This window comes from Podarcis raffonei, chromosome 11 (assembly GCF_027172205.1).
Source record: "Podarcis raffonei isolate rPodRaf1 chromosome 11, rPodRaf1.pri, whole genome shotgun sequence".
NCBI classification, from domain to species: domain Eukaryota; kingdom Metazoa; phylum Chordata; class Lepidosauria; order Squamata; family Lacertidae; genus Podarcis; species Podarcis raffonei.
Window position 1 is genome coordinate 47,527,597 of NC_070612.1, and position 24,069 is coordinate 47,551,665.

The window sequence follows — 24,069 nt, forward strand, 5'->3', positions numbered from 1 at the left end:
ATATATTTTTGCAAGCTTGACTGGTGTCATGTACCACCTGTATATCATTTTCATAATATTCTCTCTTAAGGCATTACATGCCGTAAATTTCATACCTGTGGTCCATAACTGTTCCCAGTCAGCCAACATAATGTTATGTCCGACATCTTGTGCCCATTTAATCATAGCAGATTTCACTGTTTCATCCTGAGTGTTCCATTTCAACAGCTAGTTATACATTCTTGATAATATCTTAGTTTTGGGATCTAACAGTTCTGTTTCCAATTTTGATTTTTCCACCTGGAAGCCGATTTTCTTGTCCAAATTGTAAGCCTCCCTTATTTGATAGTAATGAAGCCAATCTCGCACTTTGTCTTTTAGTTTCTCAAAGCTCTGCAATTTCAATTTATCTCCTTCTTGTTCCAAAATCTCCCAATATTTCGGCCATTTGGCCTCCATATTGAGCTTTTTCTGAGCCTTCGCTTCCATCGGTGACAACCACCTTGGGGTTTTATTTTCAAGTAGGTCTTTATATCTTATCCAGACATTGAACAATGCTTTCCTGACAATATGATTTTTAAACACTTTATGTGCTTTGACCTTATCATACCACAAATATGCATGTCACCCAAATACATTATTAAAACCTTCTAAATCCAAAATGTCTGTGTTCTCAAGAAGCAGCCATTCTTTCAGCCAGCAAAATGCAGCCGATTCATAGTAAAGTTTAAGGTCTGGCAGGGCAAATTCACCTCTTTCTTTTGCATCAGTTAGTATTTTAAATTTTATTCTGGGCTTCTTGCCCTGCCAGACAAATCTTGAAATATCTCTCTGCCACTTCTTGAAACAGTCCATTTTGTCCAAAATTTGCAGTGTTTGGAACAAAAACAACATTCTTGGCAATACATTCATTTTTATCACAGCAATGCGGCCTAGCAATGAAAGCTTCAAATTTGACCATATTTCTAAATCTTTTTTGACTTCCATCCAACACTTTTCATACTTATCTTTAAATAGATTCACATTCTTAGCTGTCATATTAACCCCCAGGTATTTCACTTTCTTAACCAATGTTAAACCTGTCTCCTTCTGAAACCTCTCTCTCTCAATCACTGTTAGATTTTTCTCTAAAACCTTAGTTTTTAGCTTATTCAACTTAAATCCTGCAACCTGACCAAATTCTTGAATCAATTCCAATACTCTTTTGGTGCTAGATTCTGGCTCCTGTAATGTCAATACTAGATCATCTGCAAATGCTTTCATTTTCTCTTGACTCTTACCTTCACCATTTTGGTTTAATTAATGTTTAGCATATTGGTGAGGAAACAGGTTTCATTGTTTCTTGTGCTCCCCCACATTTTTCATTTGCCTACTGTGTAAGGGGAACTGTTGTTTCTAATAGATTTTATGAAGCTGACCATGCAGTTGGTGGCTGGTAGACATGTACTGAATTCATGAGGGAGATCTCAGAAATCAACTATGCAGCTGCCAAAAGGGCTTTCATCGCTAAGAGTCCAATATCCCATATTGAGAACGAACTCACAATTGGCAAAATATTTGGCTATGAAACATCTTACAAAACTTGTGGTGTCTCCAAAGCTGATAACCTTAATAAACATCTGATAGGGTATTTTGGGAATGCACCTCCCTGAAAAGTTAATACCAGCCCTTTGAACTGTGCCTGGAAACAGACTGAAAGGTACTGAAAATGACAAACCACTGGAACAATATGATCACGTATTCCTGTCTTGGTCAACAGTCTTGTTGACTTACTTGGGGCAAGCTGAGGTTTCTGGGCCATTTTCAAAGGCAACTCCCACATATAGTGCATTGTGTTTTGTTCAGTCAATTGCCAAAATTTAGTCCCCTTTTGTGCACTAAATTCCAGTTTTGTAAAAATACTTTTCTGTATTTGAAAACTAAATTAAGGATTAGAGTAGCAGGTCTCTGTTTTTACTGATATTTAAAATTATTTGTTTATTCATGTAGAGGAAATGGCTACATATCTTCGTTACGTGAGAAGACTAGATTTTTTTGAAAAACCAGACTATGACTACTTAAGAAAGCTCTTTACAGACTTGTTTGATCGGAAGGGCTATATGTTTGATTATGAATATGACTGGATTGGTAAACAGCTGGTAAGTGTACAGTTTAACAAGTACTCTTCTAATGTCCCTGAAACTCATAACACAATATCTGCTAGCATATAAGTTACTTTTCTGCAATATAGCAAATACATAGAAGAGACTCCATTGTATCCTCTATTACCTTAATTTTTTTCTGAAGCCGTAGGCAGATATTTCATAGGACCTTTCTCTCTTTGAAAAGAATACTTGGGTTATATTTGTCTTGCATTTTGAGTGTGTAGAGGACACTATTTACTCTGTAAGCAGGACTTTAACAGTAGGAACTGCAAAAGCTATATCCTGTTTCACATTCCTTTGTATATATCTACCGCTCTGTTATGTTTGGTTGGTCTAATCAAAGGAGCCTAATGAGGTCTTGTTTACAGAAACTAGCTCTGAAATTCATGTTCTTTAAGTTTGACAGTATGGTAGCCTATAAAACACGTATGTTTAATCATATCAGGGCAACTTGTTTGTTCTCATAAGCCACAGTGTTCACAATATGTTAAATCCACAAAATCCAGATAGGGTTAAATGGCAAGTGTAACTTTTTAGTTGTTAGATCCCACTTGCTACACTTGCTACATTTTCTGATGTAGGACATTAACTGAAACAACTATCAAGATAGCCTGCATTTAGCCTTCCAGTAAAATGATCTGTTTTACTTCCTGGTAATAAGTTTAAACTGTGTAATGGAAGTGTACATCTGATGTTTTGAAAACCTGCTCTAGTTGAACTGCCCCCCCTTCTCCTGCTCCTTGCCATCTTCCATTAATTGCCCTGTGGGAACGATTCCAGAGAAGAGAAAAAGATATCAGGAGCTTTTTCTGTTCCAGCTGGACTGTCCGTTTCCCCCTACTTCTCAGCTGCCCCATGGGGTAGAACCTTGAGATATGCTGAGGTTGCTTGTTGTGCCCCCCTCTTCTCCAAGTGTGCACTTCTGCTGCTTGTGTAAGTTGGCTTGGAAGGATATGTGTCCTGAAAGGGTAAAAAAGGATACTTTAACCCCACGTTAGTCTTGCAGGTGGGTCCACAAAGTAACTAGCCTTCTTACTCACATATATTAATATCATTAGCTTACAAAACCTCTGTGTGATAGTAATTCTTTCTTATCAAAGGCTTCAGGGCTGACTTAATATCATGGAAACTTAAGATGCCCTTTCAGTCAGTTTTCCAAAATAAATGAAACCTACTATGTTATATTGCCAGTATTCAACATAATGTATTGTTTGTAGCCTACTCCAGTGGGTTCAATCCATTCGGATCCTGCAATATCTTCCAACAGAGAAGCACATCCTCACAGAGATAAGATGCAACAGTCGAAAAATCAGGTATGCTGTCTGTCAACGTGTGCCATTTGTACTGTCATAGTTTTGCTTTAGTTCATGCTTCCAGTAAAACAGATGTTGTTTTCTTAGTGCAGTATTTATTCATACAAGGCTTTTGATTCTTTAAATAAATATACTCTCTGTATGTAATTCTGTATGTACTGTTCAGTGCTTTATTATGTAGTTAGGTTTATGTGTCAGCATGAGGGAGGGAGAGAAAAAGGAAGTGTGAGAGAGACTTCCTGGATCAGTGGAGGCATATTGAAGAGCTGCTTCAAAGATAGTGCATATCGGATCATTATCCCTCCACACCAGCCTCTTTTTCAGACTGAATTTTCTTACCTGCTTTCACCATGGTTAATCATTACATCAACGCTGACTTAAACTATTGCTATGGTTAACAAGGCTTCCTATTAAAATAGGATTTGAAGCCAGCATCAAACTCAGTTTTAAAATTTGATTTAGAGGGAACTCTGGTTAGTCCTCTGTGGTTACTGTTATTTGCCTGTGTAATGATAACCATGTTTTAAATCCAGGGGTGAGGAAAATTTTGCCTAGAGGGCCTGGAAGGAGGGCACACATTGCCTTTCACCTGTCCCTGATCCATTTTTGTTGTTGAAGGTTGCTTTCTTGCCAGTCTCCAGAATGTAGCTTCTTGTTAAGAATGATATGAAGTCTTTAGACACAGCTTGAACTTCAGGTGTGAGCAAAGGTTTTGGAATGTCTAGATTTCCCTGTGCTCTCATTGCTAGCTATCTTTTCTTAGCAAGAGCTCTATAGAAGTCAAACATACAGATGGGGAATGGTTCTAGCTCAGGAATAATACTTGCTGCTTGTTGGTAAAAATTCTAATTGAGATTGGAGTTGCTGCCGTGACCAAAAGCATCCAAGTGTTGAGGTGTATAGTATAATTTTATAGCTGTTCCTGAAACAATTGGTTCAGTGTTTGCCCATAGTTCATGGAGTTCTCTAGAGTTCGTGGGTGGGATTCAGCTAACAAACCCTGCTAGGGGAAGCCCATGCTAGCTAACTCAATGGGGCATCCACCTCCCCCTAAAGAAATCTTGGAACACTGCATGTGGGGAAGAGAGGGCAGATTGTTCCGTCAGGCAATCAGAAGTGCTTGCTCTGGTGGAGAAATCTGCTTAGCCTTACACTGAATTTGTCCCCACATATTTTGTATTTCTTGAAGTGGCTGCCATTTTTATTTGAATTATATTATTATCTTTACAACAAGGGCTGATTAAGAATGCTATCAAATATTAACTGTAGCTCAAAGTTGCCAGTATTTTTTGAACCAAAGCTAGTGGTAGCAGCCTGGCCTGGTTACATCTATTCTATGATTTCCCTCAGCAGGACAGATAGCTTTTTCCAAGCCTAAGGATAAAAGTAAACTGAGAGTAACTTGTGCCTATAAAATGAGTAGGTTTATGCAGCCTGGCTCAAGACTCGGTGTACTTAATAGACTTGACACACAAGTAAAAATGTGGATCTGTCAAAATAATTTCATTTTATTCTTACATTTTGTATAGAAAAATTAAATGGTACATTAGTGTAAACACCACCACATTAAGTTTCTCATGTTAACTTCTGCTTTAAACTTTGGATTAAACAGTTTTGGCAGGTTTAAATTTTAGCTTTCAAATATTCAAAGTATCTATGACAATCTGTATTGTATTGAGTGTGCATGCTATGGAAGTACTGTAGATCTCTGTTTTTAAGAATGACTCATTCAAGTGAGCTTTTTAGAAAGCACAGTTTATCCTGCCCCAAATGTCCCCAAGTATTCCTATTCTGCATGGGGTTTCATGTTTGAAGTTTTTGTTGAACATTTTCAATTACTTACTTTTTGTATATATTAAAAAAACTTTAAACATGTGTCTTTCTGTATTCAAATACATATGTATGCATAATGCTACATGTGCATAGATGCCCTTGTGTTCCTGTGATTTTTTTATTTTAATGTAGAAAACAGCTGATTAGCCGCATGATGTGTTTAATATGTTCTGGGTTCTTATTCCTCCTCTTCCATGCATGCTTAATGCATTGTATAACTGGCAGTCGACAGACCACAGGGCAGCTTGGGACCCCCATCAGGCCAATCCCCACCACTTGAGAGCTCACCTAGCAGCTGACAGACATGGTGGCTCGGTACAGGTATTTTCTGTTATTTGCATGAATATTTCCACATCTTTATATCCTTGGACACACGCGCCATGTGTGTAGTTTTCTGCTGAAAATTCTACTTCATAACCAAGTTTGTAACCACGCTCCTTTTGTGATAATATCCATACTGAAAAAGATCACACAAAATTTGACTTCGTTTATACAAATGCTTGTAGAAAAATACTCATCTGGATTTTTTTTTTTTTGGGGGGGGAGTGTTTGGTATAGTAGACTGAGTTGACAGATGGAATGACACTCAGTGGTAGTGATAGAAATAACATTGGGGCCAAATGAATTTGGACTGTAGAATATCTGCAAAATATTGTACTACTGGAATGTACGTAAAGAAGCTTTATGCCACCAAGAATAAGTTTTGGTATAGTAGGCTATTATATATCTAATATGCTTGTGCAGATGTCCTTCCACCCCAAACAGATTATTAGTGCTGTTGGTTCTTTTAGTGGTGATTCTTGTTAAACAGCCAGGAAATGGGATGCCTGGCTGCTGCATTTTCCATTTCCTCATGTAACTGATATGTTAGTGCCACAAGAGCAAATGAACTCTTAAGTGGTATATGGGTGCTGCAGGAGTGACCTTTGTTATCTCAGGGTCTGAATGTAAGGTATTTCAGTGCTGAGGTTTGAACACATGTACCTCCTTCACATCTTCCACTTGGAAGGCTCTCACTGAATTGGAGTGCGTGTTCAAAAGTAGCTTGTGATTCTATACTCTGCTTGCTTTTTCTCATTGTAAGTGTATCTATCGCTCCATCATATCAGGGGGATTGAATTCGTATTAGTGGTATTGATGACAAAATTGAGCAATCTTCTCACAGTAAATACAGAATGAGTATGCATAAAAGCTAATCATTGAAATTCGCTGACCCTTTTCAATGGGCTTCCAATTCCTCATGAAAATTGAGTGGCAGATGGGAAGCTCTCTAAGATTCTGCACTCCCTTTCCTCCATCTAAAATAAGGACCTGAGTAGCTCTTGCTTCTTTAATTGCAATCATATTGGTCCACTGCTTAATCTTGCTGTTCCCATAATCCTACCAACACTTGTACTTTGTTTCACTAATGCTTATACAAGGATAATTGAGGGTCTTCCTTTTTATTATTGAATGACACTGTGATAATTACAAATCACTGATACAGAAAGAAGGTACTTTCCTGACATTTTTTTGTCCAGCCATGGTCACGTTTAGCTAAAGCATGCTGTTGTCTCAAGTATAGAAGCGAAATGCTTTTCCCATACTGAGCGATTTTAATGGCTGTTGAGACAGAACTGGGATTCAATAGCTCACAGAGAGCAGGCAGAGACTATTTAAGAAAATTTATTTGTCGTTTAATCATCAAAATCTCCAAGCAGTTTGCATAAAATATAAAATATGCATTAAAATGAATGATAAAAGCAGATGTTAAAAATTAGAGAGCCTGATTTTTTCCCCAGTATAAAATGAGCAGTTTTTAAAATACACATTATAAAACAAAACAGATTATAAAACATTATAAAACAGATTAAAATATTTGTTACATTTACATGTTTGGTAAACTTAGTTAAACAAAAATGGTTTCAGCAATTGCTGAAAACATTAAAGTGTGGGTACCCACCTAATCTCCTGCCAACCTAGCAGTTTGAAAGCACGTCAAAGTAGATAAATAGGTACCGCTCCGGCGGGAAGGTAAACAGCATTTCCGTGCACTGCTCTGGTTCGCCAGAAGTGGCTTAGTCATGCTGGCCACATGACCTGGAAGCTGTCTGCAGTCAAGCTCCATCGGCCTAGAGAGCGAGATGAGCGCCGCAACCCCAGAGTCAGTCACAACTGGACCTAATGGTCAGGGGTCCCTTTACCTTTACCTTTACCCTCCTAATGCCAATGGGCAGGGAGCTCCAAAGTGAATTATTATTTGCAAGTGCAAAATGAACATTATTTGGTGCTTGTAAAAGTGTCAGTTCTGGTCACTGAAATGGTCACCGGTCTGTTAACAGCAGCCATTGTGTTTGTAACCTCCAGACCATGCAAGATAGTTCAACTTGCTGCCCACTAGATGATGCAATGCAGGCTGTGAAATGTGACTTCTTTGCTGTTTGAACTGCCACATGGTATGCATGATTATGGGCGTTTGGTTGGCTTCATGGTGAGACTTGTACCTCTTGTACTCTAGTCATCCAGCTTGCTTCAAATCCCATAGCTCTTCAGAATACCAAGGAGCCACTTGGGCTGCACAACGCCAGAGAAGAAGCTCAAAAGGAATAGTTTCCATCAGTCTCTAAGGATTGCCCATCCAAATGGATCCACTTCCCTTGCCAAGGAGGGAATTGCAACTATCAGTCCAAAATACCTACTATCATACCCAATACTATAATAATAATATCCCAAAGCTGGCTTGTTGAGAGGAAAGTTTGGTTTTTTAAAAAACCCCTGAGTTGAACATCCGTGTAAAGAAAAGGGATGTCTGTTGTAATTTACAAGTGCACTCATGAGTATTTTTCTGATACTGGTAAACTGTCAGGCACTGCTGATCTTCATGAAGGACATTGTAAAACACCAAATGCCACCATTTATTTTTGCTGTTAATTTTGGTAAGAGCATTCTCACTCCTCACAGTAGTACAAATGAATCATTTTGACTTAGCATTTATATAGAGATCTCATTGCTTTTGTTCAGTAGAGTCTGTTAAGTGGTTCTCTGCTATAGTCATAGTGACAAAGGTGGGAACTAAGCTAGTGTTGTAATGGTGATTATAGGGAATGAGATGACTGTCACTGTCGTCTGACACCTCCATGACCTGCTTTAATGGAAAAGGAACAAATTGCAAGTTGCTAATCTTGAAGTTTCTGCAATATTTTGTGGCAGATCTTCCTATAAATGATTTGGGAATATAAATGTGTTATAAGCACTATTCTTCAAGATATTCGTTTGGTCAGGATTTTGTGTGCTTGTGCAGTGAATTGGTGAGTTTTCCCATACATGCTTGGAGTCTTATATAGCAGTTGTCTATAGAAATTAGTCCAGTCATAGGGACATGACTGATATGTGACTACATCAGAATCACTGAAATATGTAGGTGCAATGCAATAAGTCTAGGTTTAAGTTCTTATTGCGTTTTCAGTTCTAGCTGCCACGGACATTTTTTTATGGCAAGCTGGAATATAAATCTAGCAAATAATTAAAAACATATCCCATTCACTCCTTATTCCGTGTTGAATCATGATGGTTTGTATTTTTCGGGGCATCTCAAATTAGGTAGTAAATTACAAAAGGAGATGTCCTTGGATATGACTTATTGACATATTTTAAGTCTTGTTCTGTTGCTGTGAGGTTTGAAGAAGGTTCCTGAATGGCTTAGATGTTTTCAATTCCTGACTACAACTACCAGAAACTGCTACAGGATCCTTCTACAAATCATACAAAGAATTAAGCCCATAAATTTAACATTTTGTTGGGCTTGCTGCTTATGTTTGCAAAAGCTCACCTTGTGAACTTCTTGGGTGTTCTTGGGTTCCTGGATAATAAATAAATTTACCTTCACACAAACTGAACCATTTTAGGTTTGAGCTTGGAGTATTTATCTTTCGTTATGCAACATCTGAAATGAGTGGTTGGGTTGGGTTTCCAAATAAAATGTTCATAGCCAAAATTGGAGTTTAAGGTTGTGAATAGCTATTATGAATCATAATATTGAAATAAAAATGTGCAACTTGTGGGAGATCTCAAATACAAGTTTTCTGTAAAGGAAGAAAAACTTTTAAGTAAACTAATTCAGTAGTGACACCTGAAACTTTAATCTTGGCTACTTTCCAATAGGGGACGTGGGTGGCACTGTGGGTAAAACCTCAGCGCCTAGGATTTGCTGATCGTATGGTCGGTGGTTCGAATCCCCGCGGCGGGGTGAGCTCCCGTCATTCGGTCCCAGCTCCTGCCCACCTAACAGTTCGAAAGCACCCTTAAGTGCAAGTAGATAAATAGGTACCGCTTTATAGCGGGAAGGTAAACGGCGTTTCCGTGTGCTGCGCTGGTGCAGGCTCGCCAGAGCAGCTTCGTCACGCTGGCCACGTGACCCAGAAGTGTCTTCGGACAGCGCGGGCCCCCGGCCTCTTAAGCGAGATAGGCACGCAACCCCAGAGTTGGTCACGACTGGCCCGGACGGGCAGGGGTACCTTTACCTTTACTTTCCAATAGCATGCAACCTATGTGCTTCTGGTTTAACTTCAGCACAGGAGAGGCTTGTGCCATTTGCAGCTAAAAAATAGCCTATTCCAGCAAATAGAGTATAGCTACGCAGTTCTATCCCACTTGATTTCAGTAACCTTTTTTATAGTGCTGTGTTTTTGCTTGTTCAACATGCAAACATTTAGGATCCTACATAAGAGGCTGTTAGCAAATCTATTCTTTATAATCTCCTTTGCAGCACAGATGAATCGGGCAGAGAGCATTGTTTACTGGCACAGCAGTATTGTTTGCTACTAGTGCTAAACAAACACAAGAGTTGGCATGAGAGGGTCAGGTCCCAGTACCAGAGCAATGAGATAGGTTGTCTCTTTGAACTATGAATGGGAACCTAGTGCTGCTTTCATGGAAATGTACACTTCTAAACAGAACACATCCCTTCTCCTACGACCTGAGGACCTGCCGTCATCACTAGCAGGTCAGCCTTGTGTGGCAAAATGTTCTTTGTGTTCACTTTTGTAAATGGGTGGACCGTATGTACTGTTGCCTCAAAATAGTTTTATCGTGTTGGAAGATATTGGCCTACATTATTAACTTCGGCGGTTATAAAGCACCTGAAAGCATCTTAAAATGGAAAGCTTTAGCCTTGACCTTATGCATTCAAAATAGTTCACTGATCTCATTTACCTATCATTTTAGTAAGTACAGAATAGCAAAGCATCTGTTGGTAGTGATTAGGGTTTTTGAAAGTCTCAAACATGTGGTTATGGTGCTTTGGGAAATCTGTCTTCAGTTTTATTCTGTCTATTTAGCTTCCATTAAAGCAAATGAATGATTCAAGTTGTGGAGAGAAATTTGTTGGTTGTCTAACACTATTTGACTTTTCAGTGTGAGACATAAAAAAGAAAATTCTTCTGACTGTCCATTTTTCTCACTTGCTTTGATTTCTGGAAGAAACATACCGTTCATTGTTAGTGTTTCACTAGCTAGCCTCCTACATTCCTGTTTTACAAAAGTTTGCCTTAGTTCCTGAAAATGTCAGCTGAATAGCTCTGATGAATTGTCTCTTTCACAGTTCTTGTGTTGCAGTAACTTGAAACACTTATAAAAGGTCTTTTTAAAAATGGTTCTCTCTCCCCCCCCAGCAAATTAACCAGTCATCTTATTTATTGTGAGAGGCAGATTTCACTTGGGGTTTTTTCTAAATATTTTAGACATGCCTATAGGCTTTTCTTTTCTTGTATTTTCTTTCCATGTGGGACGCGGGTGGCGCTGTGGGTTAAACCACAGAGCCTAGGACTTGCCGATCAGAAGGTCGGCGGTTCGAATCCCCACGTCGGGGTGAGCTCCCATTGCTCGGTCCCTGTTCCTGCCAACCTAGCAGTTCAAAAGCACGTCAAAGTGCAAGGATATAAATAGGTACTGCTCCGGCGGGAAGGTAAACGGCGTTTCCGTGCACTGCTCTGGTTCGCCAGAAGCGGTTTAGTCATGCTGGCCACGTGACCCAGAAGCTGTACGCCGGCTCCCTCGGCCAATGAAGCGTGATGAGCGCCGCAACCCCAGAGTCGTCCGCGACTGGACCTAATGGTCAGGGGTCCCTTTACCTTTACTATAGGCTCCCAGTTTGCTGTTGCTTTAAGGCTGGTCCACAGAACAATCTTGGACCTGCCATTTCCCTATCCATCAACTAGGTGATGTCTAATGATGAGCTGGGTGGTGAGGTTCAGTCCTGCTGGGTACTGCTTCACGAAGAGCATTCCCTCAACAGAATGTGCTGGTGAAACAGACCCCTGTAGCCAGCAAGACTGAAAACTGGCTGATGCTTTGTGGTTTTTGTAAGGAACAAGTCAGGTTTATATTAATTTGATTTCTTGAAATACACCCCCCCAAAGTTTTTTCCAGATCTTTGGTAGTACCATGAGGCATGTAGCAAGCAAAGCAGATGTTTGGATGTTATGGATGGGATTAACACAACGTTCCCTGTCAGTGGAAGCCCTGTGCAAGGACTTCTGTTTTCACAGTGGGGCTCTCCCCATTGCTGCGCCCTAGAAATTGGCTATGGCGGGGTGGGAGAATGGCACACAGAAAGGGAGAGAGGAGATGATTCCATCTGGCATGCGAAATTCTTGCACACATAGGAAGTTGGTATAGTGTGATGTTTAATTCCACCCTTTGGTAGAAATTGCACCGCTTGTTTATTAAGGTGAAAGTATACTCAGAAGCAGAAAAGGCTTGAAGAGTGTTTGGTATCATATTCATTATGTTTTTGTGGGCATGTACCTTCATTAAAAGGGGATGTGGGTGGTGCTGTGGGTTAAACCACAGAGCCTAGGACTTGCCGATCAGAAGGTCGGCAGTTTGAATCCCCGCGACGGGTGAGCTCCTGTTGCTCCGTCCCAGCTCCTGCCAACCTAGCAGTTCAAAAGCACGTCAAAGTGCAAGTAAATAAATAGGTATTGCTCCAGTGGGAAGGTAAACGGCATTTCTGTGCGCTGCTCTGGTTCGCCAGAAGTGGCTTAGTCATGCTGGCCACATGACCTGGAAGCTGCACGCCAGCTCCCTCGGCCAATAAAGCGAGATGAGAGCCGCAACCCCAGAGTCGGCCACGACTGGACCTAATGGTCAGGGGTCCCTTTACCTTTACCTTACCTTCATTAAAATGGCCTTTCACAGGACATTCATAGGACAAGCCTTCATTCTCCCTTTTGTAGACTTTATTTTATTTATAAAAATATTTCTATACTTCTATATCACAAAAGTATATCAGAGTAGTTTACAACAGTAAAAACAAGAATACATAAAGACACACAAAGTTTAAAACAAGTTAAAAAACAATAAAGTTCAGGAAAAAGAGCAGGAAGCCATTGCCTCCATAGGCCTGGCAGAATAGAAAAGTTTTCAGCTGGCATTTACAAGTTGCCACAGGAGGCGCCACTGAATGTTGCCAATGCTTGAAGTTAAAGCTATACTTCATAGTAATCCTCTGTTATTCATGATTATACCATACAGCTGAAAATGTGCTGTTTGTGAATACCTGTCTTTACATATTACAATATAGTTCTCTTTTTAATAGTAGCTGTTGCAATTTACGGCAAATCCTTTATTGCTAAATATAGTAGTTCTTCACTTTTTTATCCTTTAACTAGTCAATTTTTTTGTAGATGGCTTTTTCTACAAGCAGTTGGAGAAAGTTTAGTAAAACTATGCACGAGGCTTGAATGGAAAAATAGTTATAACCTAGAAGTAACGCATTAATATACTAATTTCAGCTCCTTATGCTTTGAAACAAATATTACACCTAATATGGGCATTTACAAGTGTCTGATTTTTGGAAATGCTTGTAATTGCAGGTTGTAAGCTCAACAAATGGAGAGCTCAACACAGATGATCCTACTGCAGGACGTTCAAATGCACCCATCACAGCCCCTACAGAAGTGGAAGTAATGGACGAAACAAAGTACGTATTATCTTATACAAAATAATCTCTATGTTACCATTACATACTGTGGTATATGTGAGTTAGTCTGTCTTTTCAAGTGTAATTTCCACTATTTTTAGTTCATGACTTTAACTAGCAAATCACAAACTGCTTCAATAGTTTTGCATTTAAACTTGTTAAAAATTGAGGTTTTGTTATTTCCACACAATGCAAAACCTCAAAGGCATAGAAGCCTTTTAGGTTTCAGTACCTGGTTCTCAAGATAGGACAGATTGGAGGGAACAAATACTTGACAGGGGAGGGATTTCTGTTGCTTAAAATGGGCAGTGTCATAGTACTACCCAGTAGGGGCATTCATGGTGCGCTTTAGACGCAGCTTTTCAAATCACAAGGCCTCCCAAGGTACATATGACCGTGCGCGTTGAGCCGAAGTGCTTCAAATCCAATTGCTGCTTGTATTTGTCACTTTTTAACTTAGAAAGCTCTCAAAACTACTTACCCAAAAGAATACAAATGAGTGCAGCTATTCTCTAGGGAAGGCTGCAGCTTGAGTCCCTTTTCTAGGGACTCAACAGAGCATATTTCTTCGCTCCTCCACCTGATTAGTACAGTAAATTGGAGGTAGGTGCATCTTTTCATAAACCCATGTAAGTACCCTTTTCTCTTAACTCCAAATAACTCAAGATCTTCATACGCCAATGATGTGGTAGTAGTAAAAGGAATAGGGCTTTATTGACACCTAAAAGAACCCCTCTGCATGCGGGCATGGGACACTTTTAGGGTATAATTATGCCCTCATTGAAAATTTTGCAAAGCAAATTGCATAGCAAAGAAGCAAAGTTTGTGCATTTGTTGTACTGTAAAATATTGTTTCGGTTCTTGATAACTTCGGTGTTATGTTATATATGCAAAATGCAGCACTTTTACAATGGATAGCATTCTGATTCTCTTTCCCCTTTGTATTTTCTTTGTATTAGCTGCCAGAAAGTGTTGAACATGTGGTGAGTTCTAAAGTGCAGGCAGGCAGAAAAAGGCTCCAGAGCATTTTAAAAACAAAAGAGCTCTCAAGAGCAAAGTACAATTGGAAAACCATTACAAATGAATTCTAATGGCTTTTGCTATTGGTCTTTTTTAACATGAGAAACTTACTACCTTATTGAGGAGCACTTTTGCCTGCTTCTGTTTCTGCTTGTTTTTCAAATCTTGGTGTACTTTTATCTAATACTTCTAAATTTTTGTTTTAATGTCAATGATTATATGCAGTAGTTTACCTATTGGTATGCCATTATAGAGGGCAGACTATTTTTTTTAGGTGCTAACATCATAAACAATTAAAGCACTATTGCCACTAAGTTATAGCAGATATTTATGAAAGTTTAGTCATTGGTAATTATTTGCTAACTGATAGCTCAACCTGTGTACATTTGCATTTCTCAAATTCATACTTTTGCGTGTTCCCTGACTTCATTGCTGAATGCAATCTGTGCACAAAACTAATTTTTATCATACTGATTTACTAACCCTGTAACTAAATGGCAGATTTTCTAAAGTGGTGGAAGAGCTTGTCAAACTTCTGTTGTTTGGTATTTGTACCAGACAACTGGGAGACATAGGGGCATTTTCTAGAGGCATATTAAGGTTAAAACAACATAATCCAGTGTATTTGTTTAAACATGGGCTATAATAATATACAAGCGAACATAAATATATTGGTAGAGGTCAACAGCCTAAAATACATTGATGAAAGCTGTGTAAACCTGCCTCAGTAAAGCTGCAGAACAAGCATGATGTCAGGTACACAATAGTCATGGCAAATAAAATAAATCATAAAAGTGAAAACACTGCTTTGTTCATCTCATTCAGAGAAGAAAACTCTTTGAGGGATGGACCAATAATATATCCTATCTAGAACTGGGAATGATAATCAGACTTTGTGCAAAATCTTGTCACAAAAATAGTGTGCCTCTGGCTGCAATTTGAAGTGAAAGTTTTGCGCCTGCCTAGGAAAATTTCCATGCAGTGCAGAACGAGCAGGCAAAGAAGCATTGCTGCACTGACTGAAAAGATCCTGTCACTGATGACATCCTTACATGCATCACATATGGTATCGCAGTCATCCCTTTTCAGTACAAATGAGCTCTCAGCTAGCTTTATCTTTGCACAAACCTGGGATAAATGTGGGAAGTTCCTTCATGCTGGCTCTTGCTCATGTTGATGTCAACAGTAGTGGGAAGTACAAATGACTACAGAACATTTCTTCTTGAACTGTGTAATGTCAAGTCTCTGTGAACTATTGTGTACATGTGGAAATTGTTCATGTGCAGTTCCACAGCTTTTGCGTCACCTTATTTGTTTATTTAATATACTTTTATTCAGCCCTATAGCAAGATTTTAGGGCAGGTTACTAATCAATTAAAGTACAGATGACCTAAGAGCTGTGCAGAACAAATAAATAAACTTAATGGTAGCTCAATCATAAAAAATACATTATGGAGTCAGCAGGACTCCTTAAAACAACAAACTAATGCTAGCAATTTTTTTAAATGCCTGTGCAAATAGGTGTTGTAATGCCAGCAGAGTCAGTGGCAGGTATAGTTCTTCCATAACCTTGGATATTGTTTATGATTATGTCCTAGAGTTAGATTGGAAGACATCAATGGAACCAGCTGGGGGGGGGGGAAATCAACTTCTCACATTGTTCCAAAAACCCCACCAACACTGAGGAGTTAGAAAAAAAACCTCCCAAACTGCAAAGGGTAGTTCATTGAGTGACAGGTTACTTACTGCCTAAGTGCAGTAGGGAGAAATGCCCATGGGATTGCACCATTAATGTATTAAACAAGTGCTGATTATAAGAAAGACTATATAAGAATATTTTAGAAGCATTCCGTCTCTAGGCTAAACAAAGAAAACCTTTGCAATGCATATATTGTGTGGCAAAGGGATGTGGTAAGAATGAAAAGTGTAAAAGTACTAACTGTAAAATAACATGGTTTAGAAGTCAGATTTACACCATTGTTTTGATGCAGGATCAGTGGCAAACTTCATCTTCATACTTTCTTCGTCTTCTTGCTGATTCAAATCATGAGTTAACTTGCCTTGATTTCATTCAGACACCCTGATTCAAAGCCTCACAGCCTAAGCCACCAGTTTTCCTTTCACTAATGAAAGTAGCTCCCTCCTCCCAGGCAATTTCACTGTATCTTATAGAAGCATTGATCCAGTTTAGAGATTAACTGAAGGCTAAGAAAGGAACATAGGAGTCAGGCCATTGGTCCATCTAACTCAATATTGTCTACATTGACTGCCAGTGACTCCTCAGAGTTTCAGGCAGGAATCTCTCCCAGCCCTACCTAGTGTTGCAGAGCATTCAACCCAGGATGTTTTGCATGCAAAACAGCTACTCTGAGCTATAATCCTTCATCTTTATTCTCCCTGAGACTGAGCAGGGAGGTGGAGTTCATTTGAGATGCTGGAGAAATGCACATGTTCTGCGTTCCTTCCCCACATTGTAGCCCTTTTCCTTGAAGTGGTGAAGCATGTACAGTACTAGGAAGCATGCCTTCCTGACAGCTACTATCCTTTTATTCATTTGTCAGTACTGAGAAGAGTGGGGAAGGGGAGGGAGTTGGGTAGGTGGGTTAGCTGCTTTTTCTATTACAATGGAGATGTTGGCAAATCTTTACATCCATTTGTTAGCTCAATCCGACCTTTTCTTGGCAGTTTGATTGGTAACTGATTTGAGTCACCTGCTCCTGTCTGTCTGTCACCGTACCTTTCTACCACCCATTAGTAATTACATGAGATAAAGTGGGAGGAAATGTGGGAAATAGGAGATTCGTAGGTGTGAGGAGGAGGAAATGACAAAGGACCAAATGCTGTTCTTTTTGCTCTCACTTCATCCTCTCAGGGTCCCGTCCCCCCCGGATAGCCCTTTCTTAAAATTCTGCTTCCTAGATCTTTCTCTCTCTTTGTTTTCTTTCTTGGAATACCTTCTAGTATTCTGTATGTGTGTGTGTCCTTCATTTGTTGTAAATGGACAAATAAGCTTACTAACAACCCACTGTTATCCCTGTTATCATAGTCTCTGTAGTATTTCCATATTCACACTTGGAGTCCTTTGGAAAATATAAGTAATTGTTGACTGGCTTTCTTAGCTCTAACTCAATTTGGCTACCATAGTTTACAATTGGTATCTAAACTTCTGTTCACCTGGAAAGGAAGTCACCTTGAAACTCAACATATATTTCAGGTGAAATTCTAAATACTTTGGAGTTTTTCGTGAAATCCCCTTTGGGTTTTTTGGGGGGCTTTTAAAAAATCAGTTGTAGGCCTGGCAACAGGATTCAGCCTGGTTGGGCATTTCTTGGAGTTCATGTCAGGAGGTTGGTCCCTTGGCAACTACTGACAACAAGCCTGGTAAAAGAGCATCAGTAGCTGCCACCAAGAGTGCATCTGGGGTCTGCTTCCCCCTTCAGCCTGAGCTATGCTGTCTGTTTTTGTTGCTCTCTACAAATATTGCTTTCTTGTTGGGAATTGGCCTGGACCAGCCCTTAGAGGCATAGGAATAGGAGTGGAATGTTTGCTGCCTGCTATTTAATGGTGTGGGAAATATCAAATTGAATATCAGAGACAGAAGGGGTATGTGAAACCAATAAAATGTTGCAGTGTGCAGTGCTCCTATTCACGTTTACAGTCAGCCATGCTCTCTTCCAGAATATTTCATTCTCCCTGCCCCATGTTTTTAGGACCACCTTCTTTACAACAGGCAGTGTGTTCTGCACCCACTGAGTAGGCACAGTCCTCACTGAGCTGTTTTTGTACTCCTGCAAACTTAAGGATTTCCAGTACTTTGAGGCTGTTTCATCTAGATAAGCCTGGCTTGTGGCTTTATTTTGCAGCTCTTTGATGCATATTTGTATCTCCACATCCCCATCATTTGGCTGGAACAATCATGTTTTCCAGGCATATAGAAATTCAGTAGTAGTTGTTGTTTAAAAGGTTAGTATGCTTTCCAAGAAACAGATGAGTTACCCCAGCAGAACTTGATGACTGTAAGCCTAAGAGAGGAGGAAAAGCTCCTGAAAACAATTAGACAACCAAAGCCAAAGTTGATGTAAGCAACGAGAAATTAAAAGCCTATAAAATAGACCTGGAAAATCCTGAAGTGCAGGCACATCTTAAAAGTAAATGATGGGAAAGGTCACATATAGAGATGTTAAGGGAAAAGGAGATTTCATTTCCCATGCCTTGGCTCTCAGCCTGGGCAAGATTTGACACTTTACCTTGTAGGTGGGGAGCAGACAAGTTGTTAAATCAACTATATTATAGACCCATAACATTGCACAGGGCAGCTTAGTTTTGCATGCATTTGCCTTAAGTGAGAACAAAGGTCCTGAAAATAGTTAACTACTGTTAAGTCCTAAATCATTTTATAGCCTTTAGAACTAGGGCAGCATAAGTTCATGTAGACTATAAATGCCGCCTTCTGTGTTACAGGTCATGAGTATGTATCTACTTTTCTCACAGACTTCGAATTTCTGCCTCAAAGGGGATAGATTGTAGAATGCCTCAGAATAGTAACTGTGTGTTATACATGGGAAAGCGAGGCCCTCTAGTGACCATTTATAGTTAAGAGCATATCATTGGCTGCAACTGGTATTCTACAGTTGTGTGAATATCTTTTTAATGCAAACAAAGCAGTTAGAACGTTTTACGAAATATGTATTTGTCCAAATAAACAGGGTGATGTTGAGGATAGTGTTATGCATGTATTAGCATCAATTTCTTCAACTTTTATCGTAATGTGTTTTGATAATTGTTTACATCAGCCTTCCCAAACCTGGCGTGCCCTCCTTGTTCCTCATATTTTTTTATTTCACTAGATTATTTTTAGGTCACCTAATGACAAAGGTGGTCTAGCAAATAAAATAAAAATGCACACAAAGTCACAAATAAAACAGTAGAACAAAACACAAAAAACAGGAAAAAAAATACACAGTACTAAACCACTTAAAGTAGAGATTAGTCAAATCCACTGAGGTTAAACAATGTTTGAATTTACAATACTTAGAATTATGCTTCTCAGAATCACCCAGATTTTATTAAGCCCCTTTGATATGGTTGGGGTTGAGCCTATTTTCAGTTGGCTACAATCAGAAATTCGGCTACTATTAATATATCCAAAGTTAATCACTTTTGGATTTGCATAATATTGTCATTCAAGCAAGCCTTCCAAAATTGACTGTCATTTTAGCATGACAAGACTGAGGCACTGTTAATGGGTGGTTCCCTAGATTGGATGGATGGGATTACACTTCCTCTGAAGGAGCTGGTACACAGTTTGGGAGTACTGGATCGATTGCTGTCGTGTGAAGCTCAAGTGGTCTTAGTGGCGCAGAGTGCCTTCCATCAGCTTTGCCTAGTGCCCCAGCTACGCACCTATCTGGACACAGGGATAGCTTAACTTCTGTTAACCTCTAGGTTAGATTACTGCAATGCGTTATACATGGAGCTGGCTCTGAAGACAGTTCAGAAACTTTAGTTGGTGCAGAATTCAGCAGCCAGGTTGCTGATCCTACTGCACTACCAATTAGTTTCCAGGCCCAATTCAAAGTGCTGGTTTTGGCCTAGAAAGCCTTAAACCGCTGAGGAACACAATACCTCTAGGACTGCCTCTTCTCATATGAACCATCCTGGATCCTGCAACCATCATATAAGGCCCTTCTTTGTGTGCCTTCTTCTCTAGAGCTCTGGAGGGCAGCAACAGGAGAATGGGCATTTTCTGTGGTGGCTCCTCTTTTAGGGGATACTCTCTCCAAAGATGCTCTCCTGGCACCCTTGTTACATATCTTTAGGTGCCAGGCAAAAACATTCCTCTTCCAGGCCTTTGGCTAATTAAACAGTCTATGGTCTTTTAAACTGTGAAGGGTGGTGTTTTTCTTTGTTACGATGGTATGTATTTTTTGTGTTTTTATATTGTAAGCCACCCTGTGATCCTCAAATGAAGGGCAGTATGCAAATCATATAATGTATGCAAATCATACATTGTCTTTCCCTTTGAACCTTCTTGTTCATCACTGAGTACACTGGCTGGTAGCAGCTTTTCTTGAGTGTGAATTTGCCTCCCACTTTTCCTCTGTTGGCCTTACTGGGGTTAGCATGAACCCTGATTAATAGTGGTGCCAAGTTTAAGTGAACAGAGGGAATTCACACTCAGTAAGGGAGAGTGTGGTCAGTTGTACGACCTGTGTCTTTTAAGACCATACTGTGTCTTCAGTGGCCTTTTCTCTAATACTTAGAACTGGGTCTCATGTTCTGTAGTATAGTCCATATAGGCTGTTGAAAGGGGGAAAGGGGATTTCTGCTTGTCATCCCTGGACTTATTTTGCAGCATACTACAGGGTGCAGTTACAGTTCTATGTTGATGTTAAAGAATACTGAACGGACATGGGGCAGAGATCCCCAACTTTGCAATGTTTTAGAAGTTAGCAATGTCATTTTTACTCAGATATTCAGGATTTTGCTGTAATGTTCAACTTTTGACATTTCACGCTTTAATGCCTAAGCCGCTTGGTTGCTTTCACAAAGGCAGGAACACATTCTTGCTCTATTCCTTTGCTAGAGCGGGGACATAGCCTGCTCCATGTTCTGTATAAAAACCTGAGAGAGTTGGATGGAACGTTATGACACCAGTGAATAAACTGGTCCAAACATCCACCACCTCTCTTTCCTGTTTGGCTACCCATAATGCTATAGTGTAACTGTCAACATTTATCACTTACTGATGGCATTAACACTATCAAATGGTAAAAGAGGCTATATAAGTAATTCTTCACTATATAAACAAAACCTTAAAAAGTGAAAGCCATTCCTACAAGCCATTCTTTTGATTCAGACCCATGTTGCTTATGTCAAAAGCAAAAGATTCAACGGCATCACATGCTTAAAAAATAACAACAGATAAACCAGCCCCCAAAGCCACACAAAATATGCCCACTGATGACTACAGATTTATGTTCAAACATTGCCATGCCTAGTTCATATACTGTTTGTTAGTAGCTAATGAAACCAACGTACAAGGATCTGTTGTCTTGTGTTGTGCTTATTTCCCCCCTCATAGATGTTGATTCCGCATAACTATACCACCTTCATTGCACCATCTGCATAGATATCAGATGATGAAATGTTTTAGAAGTCTGCTTTATTACACTTATTCCCCTATAAGTTGATGTGATTTGTCTTTAACCTGCTTTGAACTGGCTTAATTTTCTTAACTGTATTTAGATTAGCATGATATTTATATCAGAGATGCCTTGTTCTGCATGTAAGACCGTTTTCATTTCACAATTGCAGGTGCTGCTGTTTTTTCAAGCGAAGGAAAAGGAAAACCATTCAGCGTCACAAATGACTTTGGAAGAAGGCAGACCATGGGGAATTACTTACTTGCTCATCTGCTATATCGTGATTAGTGACCACACGTTTTTCTGGCACCCCTATTTCAATGAGAAGGTCCTCATACTTGCTTTGATTTGGTGGTTCAACATATTTAGTTTGGATCATCTCTTCTGGAAGCTTTAAATCTGTGTCCACATGAGTATATATTTGACCACTAAGATACTGGACCAATGGGGAAAAAATGCTGCTCTTTCCTCCAGCAAAACTAAACTGTCATAGAAAACATTAGCAGTGATTAGCTGAAGACCAGATATTTCATAAACCTGGCATGTGCTGAGGTTTTTCTGATGCCATACCGAAAGCAGGTGATTTTTCAGAGAACAATGGACATGAAAGCATAACTACCCAAACATTTGAAATACGTCTTGCTTTAAGATTTCTTTTGTCAGTAACACTTGCATTGATTTTCCCCTCCCCCATTGCTTTGAAGGTACTGCATTTGCAAAATTGTTACCATTAAATCCTATCAGAAAACATGGTACAGTCACTGCCCAGTGGTACTGAGACAGAAGCAAGAGAAGGAGTCCTCTGATGCCAAAAGTCTGTGCTGTGGTTTCTAGGGGAGCAGGTGAATCACTGTTGGTAAAATCTGGATTTAAAACTCAGCTTTTGTTGTGCCTCTAATTGAAATGCAGTGTAGTAGAAGTGGCAATAGTGCTTGTACAGAAATAATGTTTGTATAATGCAAGTTGTGCTTCCAGTTATGTCCGACACAAAGGCTGAAACTTCAACAGAAAGATGCTTAGGAGTTATGAAAAAACACACTACAAGGAAATAACTGTGAACATGAATCGGGGAATACATTCAACAAAAATTAATCAAAAGCTAGTGCTGAATAACAAGTTTCAAGGTGAAGGTCTGGATGTGCCATGTAACAAAATTTAGGTCTGTTTGTAAATTATTTTGCTATTTGATTTAAGAAAAGAAATGGATTGGATGTAATACTGCCTTTAATGAATGCTAGCCCTTAGTTCCTGATCACAGCCGGGGGTTCCTGGAACTTTCTTACGCTTTGGTGAAATATTGCGACACTAAGAAACAGTTAATAGCCTTGGTCAGGTACTTTCCTCATAGCTCCTTGAAGTGCCTGTATTATGAACAAGTGAACTGTTCAGTAGAAAAGGCAGCCCCCCATTGTTTCATTTAAAGCCATAATGACAGAGGTGTGCTTTTGTCATGTTTAGCTGCCAGCATCATGTGGAGAATGGAGCAAAGGAAGTAAAATGGCTAGACAGATTTGTTGACCAAAACTCAATGGTTTGTTTCCTTTTAAAAAGAGCCTCCTAGAGCTAACTTTTAATAACTTTGTCTATCAGTGCATGCCTTTGGGCATACTTATTTATTTTTAATATCTTGTGGTAACATTCAAAATGTGTATTAAAATCGATAAATGCACACCTTTGGATTCATTATTGCATTTACAGGGATTGTTTTGTAATTTATTTTTTCCCCTTAACAGCCAAAAGTGCAGTGCATTGTCTTGAAATTAGGTGCACATAAGAACACATTGTGCAGATCTGGTCATTGTTTGTCACTGTTGCTGTTAATGACTTTAGTAAATCCTTGGTATACAAGCTTGAACCTGGCCTATTAAAACATAGACTATATTACTTGGTCGAAAGTTTTCACTCTACCTGTTTGTATTATTGATAATGTCTTAAACTCCCAATGAGAGTTTTTAATTTTTATTTGAGCTGAGAAGGTAGCCATCCTAATGTGAACACTTTCTTTGCAGTATTTGACCAAATTTTTCTTCATAATATTTGTAAATACATGCAGTATCCTATCATACACCTGTTCGATTTCATCTTCAAGGGTTTCTTTGGCCTGTACAGTGTTTATATGATCTGAACTCCTTACACATAATCCAATTATGGACTTGAAGATTAAAAAAAATATAAAACCTGTTTGTTTACTGCAAAGACCAGAATCTAGTCATGGCTATTTAGCAATATTTTTAAGTACTCCACTTCAATGCTAAGGAAGACCTTGTCCTCGCAACACACAACTGGTCAGTAGTAAGTTATGCAGTTATGTTCAGGTTAAGCCAACAATGTTTGCATTTATATGCTTTTTCCCTGTCTAAACTAATGAAATCAACATTGCCTGAATGTCTGAATAATAAAACACATCCCTGTTTAAAAATATGTAACAGATGAAGAAGAAAAAATAAAGGTAGTTTTTTTACTTGTCTCTTCCATCTTTTCCACAGCATTGAAACTGTGAAGATAAGGGACCACAAGGGACAACTGGCCTATATCCACTACCACTAAACATTTTTAATTTAAAGTCTGTACACAACTATGAAAAGAATCAATAGGCATATTTCATGACTCTATTGCAGATACAGGCTTGCAGTGGCATGTGCTGCTACTTCAAATACCAAGCTGAAAGTAATTAC

General features: G+C 39.3%; 1 protein-coding gene across 5 annotated transcripts in view; it reads left to right on the forward strand.

Moving 5' to 3' along the window:
- The window catches only part of CSNK1G3 (casein kinase 1 gamma 3), a 52,442-nt gene extending 28,587 nt beyond the window's left edge, over positions 1-23,855 (forward strand). Inside the window, exons 10-15 of one of the 5 annotated variants that reach the window (XM_053409302.1) lie at positions 1,969-2,117; positions 3,341-3,436; positions 5,495-5,584; positions 13,123-13,229; positions 14,189-14,212; positions 21,567-23,855. In XM_053409302.1, the coding sequence (XP_053265277.1) occupies positions 1,969-2,117; positions 3,341-3,436; positions 5,495-5,584; positions 13,123-13,229; positions 14,189-14,212; positions 21,567-21,621 (521 nt within the window). In that variant the 3' untranslated portion in view covers positions 21,622-23,855. Of the gene's footprint in view, positions 1-1,968; positions 2,118-3,340; positions 3,437-5,494; positions 5,591-13,122; positions 13,230-14,188; positions 14,213-21,566 lie in introns of all 5 variants that reach the window. The other 4 variants (XM_053409301.1, XM_053409305.1, XM_053409303.1 and 1 more) reach the window with 4 other exon arrangements.
- The last annotated feature ends 214 nt before the right edge of the window (positions 23,856-24,069 follow it).